At 32.6% G+C, this 12,425-nt stretch overlaps 2 protein-coding genes and 1 long non-coding RNA gene across 3 annotated transcripts in view; 2 read left to right on the forward strand and 1 right to left on the reverse strand.

Moving 5' to 3' along the window:
* The window catches only part of LOC129906842 (elongation factor Tu), a 153,674-nt gene that overhangs the window by 86,879 nt on the left and 54,370 nt on the right, over nucleotides 1–12,425 (reverse strand). The gene's annotated exons all lie outside the window — the stretch shown is intronic.
* On the forward strand, nucleotides 630–1,954 carry LOC129906851 (uncharacterized). The gene is made up of 4 exons (XR_008770859.1): nucleotides 630–760; nucleotides 842–912; nucleotides 964–1,513; nucleotides 1,598–1,954. It is a non-coding gene; the product is annotated as an uncharacterized LOC129906851 (long non-coding RNA).
* Nucleotides 6,375–7,838, forward strand: LOC129906843 (uncharacterized). The gene has a single exon (XM_055982795.1). The coding sequence runs from the start codon at nucleotides 6,503–6,505 to the stop codon at nucleotides 7,748–7,750; it is 1,248 nt and encodes a 415-aa protein (XP_055838770.1). The 5' UTR covers nucleotides 6,375–6,502; the 3' UTR covers nucleotides 7,751–7,838.

The raw sequence follows: 12,425 nt of genomic DNA on the forward strand, positions 1-12,425 counted from the left end.
TCAATTTATAATTGTTTTAAATGACATTTTATAAATTAAAACAAAAACAAATTTCCTGTTTACTGCGATTAAAATATAAAAATCAAAGGCCGATTTGACATATTGGTGCCCATTTTTGACAAACAAATTTTGACAACGTTCGGAATATATTACCTTATTATGTGTACTGTGATTCAAGAGTACCCAAAAAAATTGGGCTGAAAATGTTGAAAAAAGTAGAAACATTTCTGTTTTGAGCCTTATACTACGTTTCCACCTACCGTAAATCTGAGATTTAGCTAAGTAGATTTAGAATAAATCTCGAGATTTAATCTACTTCGCTTTATCACGGATTTGGGTTCACCTACCCCAAATCCAAGATTTTCAACCATTTTCAATCTGAGATTTAGAATAAATCTCGAGTTTTTTGCTAAATCTACTTAGCTAAATCTCGGATTTAGCGTAGGTGGAAACATAGTAGGTGTGTTTTTTTGTTTATCTATATAGATTTTGTGCAAAAAAAACGACATCGAGATTTTTGAAATGAAAACAATTTACGTGTTAATTACAACAAAAACTTTATCTGTATAGATTTTTGAAAAATCCAGATAATTATCCAGATTTTACTTTCTCTCGATAGAAAACAGTACTGCCAAGGTTCATTACACTTATTAAATGTCAGATTCCAATAAACGACAGCTGCAGTTGACAGATATATGACAAAAAATATTTAATATTTTAAATTGAATTCAATTAGGAATAACAAACAACACAAATCAATGTAAGTATAAGCATATTTTTTGGAAAAAGATGAAAATTGTACGATAAACTTTGGTTTTTTTTTTTAATTTAATAATTTTAGGATTCACGTGTTTGCAAGAGTGCGATATCTTCCCCAAAATTAAAGAGAAAAACCTGAAAAGGAGATGGAAAGTAAATCAATTTATTCTTAAAATGAGCTAGCGTATTTATCTTTTTTTCTAGGAATTATTTCACAAAAGAAGAATTCTGTGTACTGTGCGCTTGGGTCTTATCGTGTCGGTACCTTCAACCCTCACAGCCAAAATGTAATGTAAAATGCTCTTGGAATGCCCGCTCGTTTGCGAAAACGTCTATTCTTAGACGATCAACATGAATAAATGATAACAAAGCTCTTGTTGTTAGTAAATTGCCTCATTAGAATGCCCACCACAAAAACAGTCTCTTACATTTTTAAAATGATACACGTCATGTATGTGCGCTGCGAAGAAAAGCAAATACAAACATACCTCCCGAAAAATATTCCCCCAGAAAACACTTTTCAGCCCAAACAGCAGACAGCAACAAGCAAGACAATCCTAACATTGCATTATGCAGCTCATTCAACACCCAAAAATCCTTCAGCTCCCGTTGATGAAAAACCATTTTATAAGAGATCGCTTCACTGCGTTCAAACTTGGACGACATGTGCATGATAAGTGAAGTGTGGAAACAAATGGCATGTTGAAAGTGGTAATTGTTTCAGAGCATCATTTAGCTCCCCAATTGGTTGCAGGTAATATTTTTATTGATTCTCCTTTTTTGGTTCGATATATTCCTTATGTACTCTGCCTGCATTGATGTCGTTTTGTTTCTGTAGGACATGTCTTCTACAAATGGGTCTAAAGCCCCCATCGAGATCCCGAGAAAATCTGCATGAATCTTCTTCGCAATTGCTTTCCCCTCCTAAACAGTTATGCAGAGGGAGGAATTGAGGCAAAACACATGGATTCCCAACCCAACTTAACCAACCCTACAACTGGACATCCGGGTCTGAACAACTCGAGTACAGCAGACTTTTTAAACTAAGTTTATCCATGTATTATATTTGTTTATATTTTATAACTTTGTCATTATTATTTAACGTTAGACCCCCTTTGTGCCATCAAAATTTTTAATGTATCTTAGAAATAAGTTATTTTATTATTAAATTGCAAATTGCAAAATTAAAACGTAATCCGTTTTGCTTTTTCTCATTAAGATTTATCTGACAAGTTTCCAATGCGATATGAAAATTAAATGAACAAATTTGTGCGCGCCTCACTGCATAATCTCGGAACTGCACTTTTACATCAGACTTACAAAATGTTTCCATACAAAATTCAACACATAACTTTGTATTAGTTTTAAGAAATAAATAACATACTCAAAGAAAGAATTACTCAGCTTTTGACAAAATTTACCTATATATTTATTTAACATTTAACATTTTTGTTTCATGTTTTTTTTTTTTTTTTCATAAGTAGGTACCTACTCAGTAAATACTCTTTTACTAATTTTCATTATCATACATACACAAAACAAAAAAAAAAAAACAATCACCGATGCCGAGGGCACTTCGGTATTCCATAAATCAAGGCGACCACTGCCGTCGACAGAAGCGAACAAGGCGGGATGAATTGGAGACCATAATATAATTTGAATTTTCTTCAAATGAATATAATGGTTTAGTGTCCTACAAGTAAATACAAAAAATGTAATACATATTGGTCGTTATAGTAGATATTAAATTTCACCTTAAGACTCCATAACTTAATTGTCCAATCAATGGACGATGTAAGAAACAAATCACCAAAATCTGTTGTAGATTGATTTGGATGAGTTGATATTCCCGTCACTGGACCCAAATGTTTCTCATAGACTTCAGACACACCCGAACGTATTCTATGTCGATAAGCTTGAGTAGAAACAACAATTTATTTATAAGCAAATGGAAAATCACAACAAACTTTTACCATAATAAACATTGCCATCTTCACATGCAACTGATAGCAATTGGGTTCGATTGCCGTGGCTGCATTTCCAGTGTATCTTGCGGCATCGACAACATATCTAAACTCCATGAGCAAAGCTTGCCATCGGATGAGATCGATAACACATTGTCTGCATTCTGTGTGCCAACCATTTGCAAACAATACACTGGATGCGTATGTGCAGTTGCACTTAGAGGTGTCCTCTGGTCCTCTGGATGGGTGTGCGCTTTTCCACTCGATTATTCCATAATACAATATGACCGGAATACGTTCCACAGAGTATAAGGTTTTGATTGAATTTAGCAAAGCATGTTGACATAACGGCACTTTGACAATGGAATACATCTTCGGGTGCTTGTTTTTTATATTTTGTGTTCCAGACCATTACAACACCATCTGGTTCATTGTGACTCTCCTTAAAAAAGTTATTGGGTTTTAGATAGAATCGTAGAAAAAAATACAAATGCAAACCTCATTATTGTGATATGAAACAACAACCAGTTCAGGAAAATGTGTTGTTGTCGGTCTTCGTGGAAATCTCGATTCAATGACAACCTAGCATGTGTCCTCTCATCGTTTGACTCCTATCACCACCTCCAATGTATTCGGTGTAGATGTCGACATTCTCAGATAGAGCCCTTTCGATGACACGACCAGCGGGTAAAACAAACCTTTGAAAGTCCGCCGACAAGATGATCATCTGTTTTTGTTCTTCCGATAGTTCCTTAACTGAAAGCACAAATGTTAAATTAATGTAAAGAGAGAGAAAAAATTCACTTACTTTATTTTTCTCTTCAGGTTCTTTTTTGTATTCAAGTGGTGTTATGGCTGATGCAACTTCCTTCATAGTGGGCAAACCATGTGGTAGAATTCCTGGTGGTAGTTTGGAATGGAAACCATTGTCGATGTGTGGCAGCGATCTCTGTTCGTCATCTCCTTGGGCATCATAAGTAAGCATAGGTAAAACAGGAACAATTCTACGATTTTTTTTGTTTGTTTTTTTTTTTCTCTCATTTTGTTTAGAGCTTTGTTTTATTAAATTTTAATTTAAAAAAAAAAAAGCAAAAGCAAACTTTTTGACAGACAGTTGTCAAAGTTAATGTCCAGTGCTGCCAAACTTTAACACGGATTCCAAAAATCTCGATGTCGTTTTTTTGCACAAAATCTATATAGATAAACAAAAAAACACACCTAGTATTAACTACATTGGCTTAAAAAGTGAAAAAGTACAATTAAAACAAATGATGCAGAAAGCTTATTTTATGGACTAAAAAAACAATTTGCATACTATTTTTCTTTTCTGGGGAGAAAAAAAATATTTTCACTTTTGTACTTTTTCAAAAAGTGGTTAATGTAGTTAAGCCTTAAAGGTATAACTACATTGGCTCAAAAAGTGAAAAAGTACAAAAGTGAAAATTTTCAAATGCATTTTTGTGTAGTTTTTCGGGCTGGAAAATTAAAACTAATGATGCAGAAAGCTTATTTTTTGGTCTAAAAAACAATTTGTATACTCTTTTTCACAAAACAATTGCGCTAGCGAGAAAAAAAATATTTTCACTTTTGTACTTTTCCAAAAAGTGGTGTATGTAGTTAAGCCTTAAAGCCTGAACTACATCAAAACACAAAGTCAAAAAAGTACAAAAAAGTAAACAAGATGTTTTTTCTTCTTCCCCCTAGTAGCTTGTTTGTATATCTCCCTTTCATTTTAAAAAAGTATTCGATTCAAAAAGCTTGAACAAGACCAAGCTTTCAATTTTCACAAAGTTTCAAAAACAAATACCACTCAAACAATTTTGTATATCCTTTCCGTAAGGTAGCTCTGCGATCACATAGTTCCTGTCATTTTGCGAAGAAAAGCTCTTTTGACAAATAAATGTCATTTCAAAATAATATCAAAAAATTATCAGCTAAATTTATAAAAACGTCTGGAAAACAATGCCGTAAGCAAGAAATAACATTATTAAATGTTTTAGAATATTTGTATACCTAAATACATTATGGGACATTCAAAGATTTTGTAATGGTTCAATTTAAATTGAAGAAACTCATTTATTTTGTTGCTTCTGTGCGTTTAAAGAATGGATCATAAAAGACTTGGATTTTGGAATCGAATGGTCTGTTAAATTGAAGTTTTTTTTTTAATTCTTCACGTAAAAAAAAATCTATTTTGCAGAAGCTGAGGATGAGTTTCTGATAACCATCATTCAAAGAGAAATCCGCCGCTCTGGGATAAAAAGCGAAAATACTTCAGACTTGCAACATTTTGCAACAAATGACTCAGTGTTTGTTAGGATAGTTTTCGTCGCATTTTCAAAAGCTGTCAACGCCTGCAAAATTGGGATTGGTGCATTTTGAAATATGAACATTTGTATACAATGTCAAATAATTTTAAATAAATTCTATATTAAAAAAAAAAGCATTTCATTTTTGGTTCCCTCACCATTTTAATGGGTGTAGTTTTTTTTTTCAATTATACATAGGTAGTCGATTCCCTCAAAGTCGAACTTCATCCAGGTCGAACTTCCCTTGTTTACTTTAAAAAAAAAATTTTATTTGAAATTTAAAACTTCAAAAACAAAAGAGCTTTTTTAGTTATTTTTTTTCCAATAGATGTCAGGTAAATATACATGTGATTTTTATATTTTGAGCTTTTTTACTTTTTTGTACTTTTTTGACTTTGTGTTTTGATGTAGTTCAGGCTTAAGACTTTAATTTACAAAAGAATTGATTTCACTCACGGCCATATTATTAACTAGTTTAATAAATACATCTGGATGTAAAGTAATTGAAATGTCAAAAATTAATCCAAATCCATAATATTCACTATCACACAGAAAAAAAATAGTAATTTTTAACAATTTTTTAACTATTTTCATAGTTAAAATCGGGATAACTATTTTGGAGTTGGATTTATTTTTGACATGTGACAATTTTACATCCAGATGTATTTTTTAAACTAGTGAATAATATGGCCGTTAACGAACTCTGTCAAACTAATACAACATTTTGACACATTTACCACTTCACCAAAATTTACCAGATTTACCCAGAGTTTGCACAGTTTCATGAATACCCCTAATAAAATAAAGGCAAACAAAAATCATAAAAAGACATGCAATGACAAAAGCAACAACAAAAACAAACACAAAAACTCTAATGTCTGCTTCTACACGAAGATCAAAGAGAAACGTCAAAATGAGTCTTAAAATTTTCGACTGGAGACTCACAGGGTAGAAAATCTTCATTCCCTTTTTTCGAACTTTCTTTCTTTCTTGCTCTTATGTGCGTCTTCGTGTAGAAGCAGAAAATGTCATTTAACTGCATACAATTACTGTCCCCGGCAATTGTTTGTGCGCGAAAAAGAGGTGGAGCATTTTCAATTTCGCTGTGTCAAACTGCGTATTGCAGACTTTTCGTTTAACATCCAGCAGCGTACTAGGCTTTAGCACGATTTAAAAAAATCGGATTCAGCACTAGCTTTCTCAAATTCCCATCAGACAACCAATTTAGTGTGAGCCACGCCTTACACTTATTTCAGCTGAACACACTCATTCCAAAAAAATTTCTCAACCCTGAAACGCCATCGCATCTAGTTTGACAACAAAAAATTATTTGACTTTTGACATTTTCCCAAAAACCCCATGCAAAAGAAAAGAAAATAAAGCAATACAAAAATAAATGTAAACATTTAATTAAAATTGATTTAAAATTCCTAAAAGAACAAAAAATATTACAAAAAAACAACAATAAAAATGAGAAAATACCAGCAGCTTCTACTCCTTGTGATCTCTGCCATCAGTGTGATAGTCCTCTTTAGTTATAAAAGCGAAAACAATCGTTTAAAATACATTCTACATGTTGTGAATTTTTTCGGCCGCAAAGATGCTGCTTTAATGATGCGCCTCGAAAATGCCACCAAAGACGATGATTTCAATGATTTTGCTTATCCATTGCCAGTGTGGCAAAAAATTGGCGATTCCTTTCATGCATATTCCTCGTTTTGGCAACGAAACGAACTTATGGCTGGCGGTGAGGCTGTCGCCCTTGTCACTGGCAAGAAATCAGCCATAATTAATTTCAAGTGTGCTTTGCAATATAGCAATGATAGGATAATTACTGGCAAATTCAAATTTTATCATTTGGATGAGAGTGAAGCACCCACCGACAAAATCGATTTCTTCTCTTACAAATTTTTATGCAAACTCAGTCGAGATTTTGGAGTTCCTGAGAAGATAATCTTCACAGAGGTTGCTAGCAAAGTCAGCTACAAGTTGCTTTTGCGTCATGTCAAACCACAAGTTGCTCATGGCATGCAGATTGCCACAATCTGTCTAAACATGGCAGATTTCAATAAGACAATGAGTTTCGCCACAAAAGCGAATCTACTCCAGTTCTTTTTCTACCATCAAACCATTGGAATAGATCACTTTTTCATTTATAACGGTGACGCAGTGCCATACCACATTCGCAAGGTTCTCCGCAAGACGAGTGTCAATCTGAATTACTTCCCCTTTAATTTCCCATTTGCCCAGAACGACCCAAAGAAGATACGCAAACTAATCGAGACTGATTGTCTAATGCGCAACACAAATGGAGCCAAATTCACATTCCTGCTTAATATTAACGAATTTGTTTATCCAAATAGAAAAATCCAAGATACTGGGTCAGTATTGCGATCACTTGATCATTACGATCGAGATATTAAACGCTTTGAATTGGCTTCCTTTGGAGTTTGTTTGGATCACAAGAATAAACTCTTGATTGACAATACTTTGTATGATCCTGAATTGAAATTTAGTCACAAATTGTATGCATACAAGCCGACAATGCAAACTGAGAGCAATAAGAGTGTTACATTGCCGCTGTCGCTGGCATTGACTCATCGATATGTGGATTGTTTTAGCACAAAGGATGGCTTTTATGATTGGAGAAATTCATTGAGACAAGATTTTATGCAATATATAGAAAGTGTTAGGACTGAAATTGGATTCCTGTTTTAGAGGAAATATCCAAGGATATATACTGAGATTAATTCTTCCTTATAAAATTTGTAAACACATTTTTTTTTTGTTGATTTATTTTGCTAATAATAAAATTTATATTAAAAACAAAAAAAATTTAAAGAAGTGTTTTTGTCTAGAAATTGCCATTTCAGATTGCCGAGGTGCCAGATTCTACATGAAAGAAATTTGATTGCAATCGAACCTCCTCTCCTCAGTTCAAGGATTACACTGGCTTACAGCCAAAATGGACACTCAATCCTACTATTTTTTTCTTACGAACTTTGACCGGAAACTCGGAAATCACTTTAAAATTAATTACGAAGGATACGTTTTCGAAATATAATTTTTCAAATTTTTTCTTCGTTTTTTTTCTCAGCATACTTATGGCGTTTTCGATTGGCAGTCCGGAAGCGTCCGGAATCATTCTGAAAAAATTTTATTCACACAAAACTGTCAGTTTTGTACGAATAATAGAGATGCGCAAAACAGTTCCAAAGCCGGAACGAACTTGGAACGGTTCTTTTTTCGTTCGGAACTAGTTCCTGGAACTAGTTCCGCGGAACTATCTAGAATTTAAGTTTTTTTCAGGAAAATGCATAAAAAAAAAGTATGATATTGAATATTTTTTCCTTCTAGTTCGTGGAACTAGTTCCGCGAAACTATCAAGAATTTGAGTTTTTTTTTATTAAAATGTATCAAAAAAAGAAATAGTAGGGGTATTCACGATTCGATGCAAATGGTCTTGTATTGTTGTAAAAGTGCAAAAGTGTAACATTTTCTTAAACTAAAATAACCAAATATACAGACTTTGATTTTTTTACAATTTTACACTTTTGCAATACCCTAACCCTATTGCAAAAATAAAATACAATGGTGCAAAATTTGTTTTTTGTAGTTGCAGCAATCGAAAAATGAAATGTAGTAATTTGACACCTTTTTGTTGCACCTTCTTCTAGTTCCTGGAACTAGTTCCGTGGAACTATCAAGAATCTGAGATTTTTTTCAGGAAAATGTATCAAAAAAAGAAATAGTATGATATTGAATATTTTTTCCTTCTAGTTCCTGGAACTAGTTCCGCGGAACTATCAAGAATTTGAGTTTTTTTTCAGGAAAATGTATCAAAAAAAGAAATAGTATCATATTGAATATTTTTTCCTTCTAGTTCCTGGAACTAGTTCCGTGGAACTATCAAGAATTTGAGATTTTTTTCAGGAAAATGCATCAAAAAAAGGAATAGTATGAAATTGAATATTTTTTCCTGGAACTATTAATGTAGTTCCATGTATATGAGCATGATTCATAAGAGTGTAGTTGTGGTTTTGGTTTGTGAATTTTTGGCGCTCAACTCGTTTACATCCATGTGTGTTGGCTTTGGATGATAATTCTATGACATGCGTGTGTGTATTGTGTATTTCAAACAGAGACAGAGACATGTTCGCTTTTGTTTTGTTTCTTGTTCCTTTTCTTTCTTTGTTTTATGTGTGGCTGTGTCGGAACGATGGAACTGTTTAAATTAATTTTTTGGAACGCGTGGAACTAGTTCCGAGTGAGGAACTAGTTCCAGGAACTATTTGGCTCCGGAACTACCCATCTCTAACGAATAAAACGCTTTCAGAATGATTCCGGACGCTTCCGGACTGCCAATCGAAAACGCCATTATAGTAATTTCGATTGGCAGTCCGGAATCATTCTGAAAGCGTTTTATTCGCACAAAACTGACAGTTTTCTATGAATAAAATTTTTTCAGAATGATTCCGGACGCTTCCGGACTGCCAATCGAAAACGCCATTAGTAGCTTGAGTAATAAACGATCAATCAATCTAAACAAAAAAAAAAAACCGGCACCTGAAAGCTGAATAAATAAGCAACAGATACTGTAATAACTTTTTTGGGTCACTCAAGACGGTACCCCTTGCATAATTTTCGAAAATCTTAAAAAAATAAATTTGTAATTTTTGAAAATTCGGAAAAACATGTTTCGGGACTTTGACCCGAAAATATCTGCTTCCGAATGAAAAAAAAAATATTTCGATTGCAAATAATTCAGTAGGGTCAATGTGGGTAAATGTAAACAGGGGTAAATGAGAACATGGCTCATAACAAGCTTCAGTTAAATCTCTTTGACGCATACATAAGTACAAATCGCGGACGCATGTATCTTTTAACTTATAGCGTTTTCGTTTGGGAATTCTTAGAAGCGTCCGGGACTGTCCGATCCGGAATGCCAAACGATCAGAGTTAGATACTTTTTTTTATTCTGAAGTTTGGGTTTCTTTGTATTTGTGAAACATCAAATGCGAACGTCTGATGAAAGTTTTGTTTTGTTTATTTTTTTTTATTATCATTAAGTTATCTATTTTTGTTTTCTTTCTTCACATTATTTTAATATAGTTTAAAGTTTGTGCATAGTTAAAAATCTTGAAATTGAGAAATGAATAACAAAGAATGACATTTCATTACTTTGACGTCTTAAGTGTTAACATGTGTGCGTGATTCTGGTTTTGATTCTGCCTCAAAATTCGGAATCGATTTTCTCTTCTTTTCAGAATTAGAACTGTCATTGAGTGCCAAACGATCAGTTTCAGAATCGTTCGGGAGAATTCCGGACAGTCCCGGACGACCAAACGAAAACGCTATTATACGTCAAACTCATTGCTGTCAAGAGAGAATTCATTCGACGAGCGTATTTTCCGTGAAAGATAATTTTTTAAAGTGTCAAACAAGTCGTTAGTCTTTCAGAAATATTAAAAATTTTTGCAGATTCAATTAAGTCAGTACAATTTGCAAATACTTTTTAGTTTCGAATTTTGATGTAGATTCTATGTGAAATAAACAAATTTTAAAATACAGGACATTTATGTCGATTAGCATGTGTTTACATTTACCCCAGAATATTTTTCATGATGGGAAAATGCAAACAACGTATTCTGGGGGTAATTGTAAACATATATTTTTGCTGAAATTATTGGTTTTAATAAAAACAAAGTGGTTTTAGTCAATTACTACTGCTAAAGTGCCACGGAGTCACACTTTAAAGTAGCCAACACATCGTTTTCAGTGAATGATGTTGCAAAATCGGTCATTGACGTAAAAAAAAATAAAAATATGACGTTGCAGAACGATGAATATTGGGTTCATATATATGTCGTTTTCGATTGGCTCTCCGGAAGCGTCCGGAATCATTCAGAAGACTTCTAAAACCGTTTTATTGGCATGAAAATGACAGCCAGAACGCTTCTCAGAAGAGAAATTCTCTTCTCGATTTCAAATCAGAATCAAATCAAGAAGCACTAATACATGAATACTCACATGTCAAAAATACACTCAATCATTGTTTTTTATTATTTTTCATTCAAATTTTTTGCGTTTTCTGAAATTTATTTGTTTATTTGGTTTCAAACACATAAATTAAGCTTTTAAAATATTTTGCAAAACGAATTCCCGATTAATTTGTTGAATATTAGCTACTATTTTTTTCACATATTAATTATTTTTCAAGTCTTATGCCATATTTGACATTTAAAATTTTACAGAAAAACAAACACAAACACAAAAAAAAAAGAATTGAGTGGAAGCAATTCAAACTGTTTTATTGGATTTCAGAATGAGTGAATCCTTGAGTGATTCCAATCGAAAACGACAATAAAGAATCAAAGGAATAAAACAAAAACTTTTATTGGAATTTGAAAAAGTTTTTTTTTTTCAAATACCTTCTTGAACGTTTTTCAAGTCGTTATCCATATGATAAAGAGGAAATTCTAAATTTTAAACCACTGTTTACATTTACCCCGAATTTGTAAAATAACACAAACATGGTGGGGTATTTGTAAACATGCCATATTTGACAGCAATTTAAACAATTTGGTTAATATTTGTTTATATTTATAAAAAAGAATTGCCATCATTTCATATTTGCATTTGAAGATACCTGTCAAGTTGTTCCGTAAAATTATATTAAAATCTAAAGTCAAGAGAAAAAAAAGACATGAAATTGTTTACATTTACCCACATTGACCCTAACCTGAAATCCTACAAACTTTTGGTTTTTAGTTATGAATAGAGTCTAAAGAGTCCTTTCTTTTGATGTCCCATTCAATGAATTTTGAGAAAATTTTTGAAAATTCCAAATTTTTAGACAAGGGGTATCCCTTGGATAATTTTCGAAAATCTTAAAAAATAAATTTGTGATTTTTTTCGCTGAATGCATAGGCCTGTTCACTGTGATCTCATATCTGTAAACCAAAACTTGTTTGCAGACTTTGATCCGAAAATATCTGCTTCCGAATAAAAAAAAAAAATATTTCGATTGCAAATAATTCAGCAACCCGAAATCCTACAAACTTTTGGTTTTCAGTTATAAATAAACTTTAAACTACTATTCTCCAGTTTGAACTATGTTTAATGTCGTTTTCCATTTCTCAACTTTAGATCGTATAAAAATTTGTTGTATTGGCAGCACTATTAAATCTGGATTTCATCGTATGTTGTTTTCCTTTTCATTTTTTTAGATTCTAGATCTAGATTAAGTTTTTTTGTGGAAATTAGAATCAGTTTTCCTTTTTCTATACAAAAAAAATATTAAAACCGTTCTGATAAATAATTTATATTTTCGGTTGGTGCAGTAACGTTGTATTGTGTTAATTTTTAGATATCCTTTAATCTCAGTACAGAG

Source organism: Episyrphus balteatus, chromosome 1 (genome assembly GCF_945859705.1).
Source record: "Episyrphus balteatus chromosome 1, idEpiBalt1.1, whole genome shotgun sequence".
Taxonomy (NCBI): Eukaryota; Metazoa; Arthropoda; class Insecta; order Diptera; family Syrphidae; genus Episyrphus; species Episyrphus balteatus.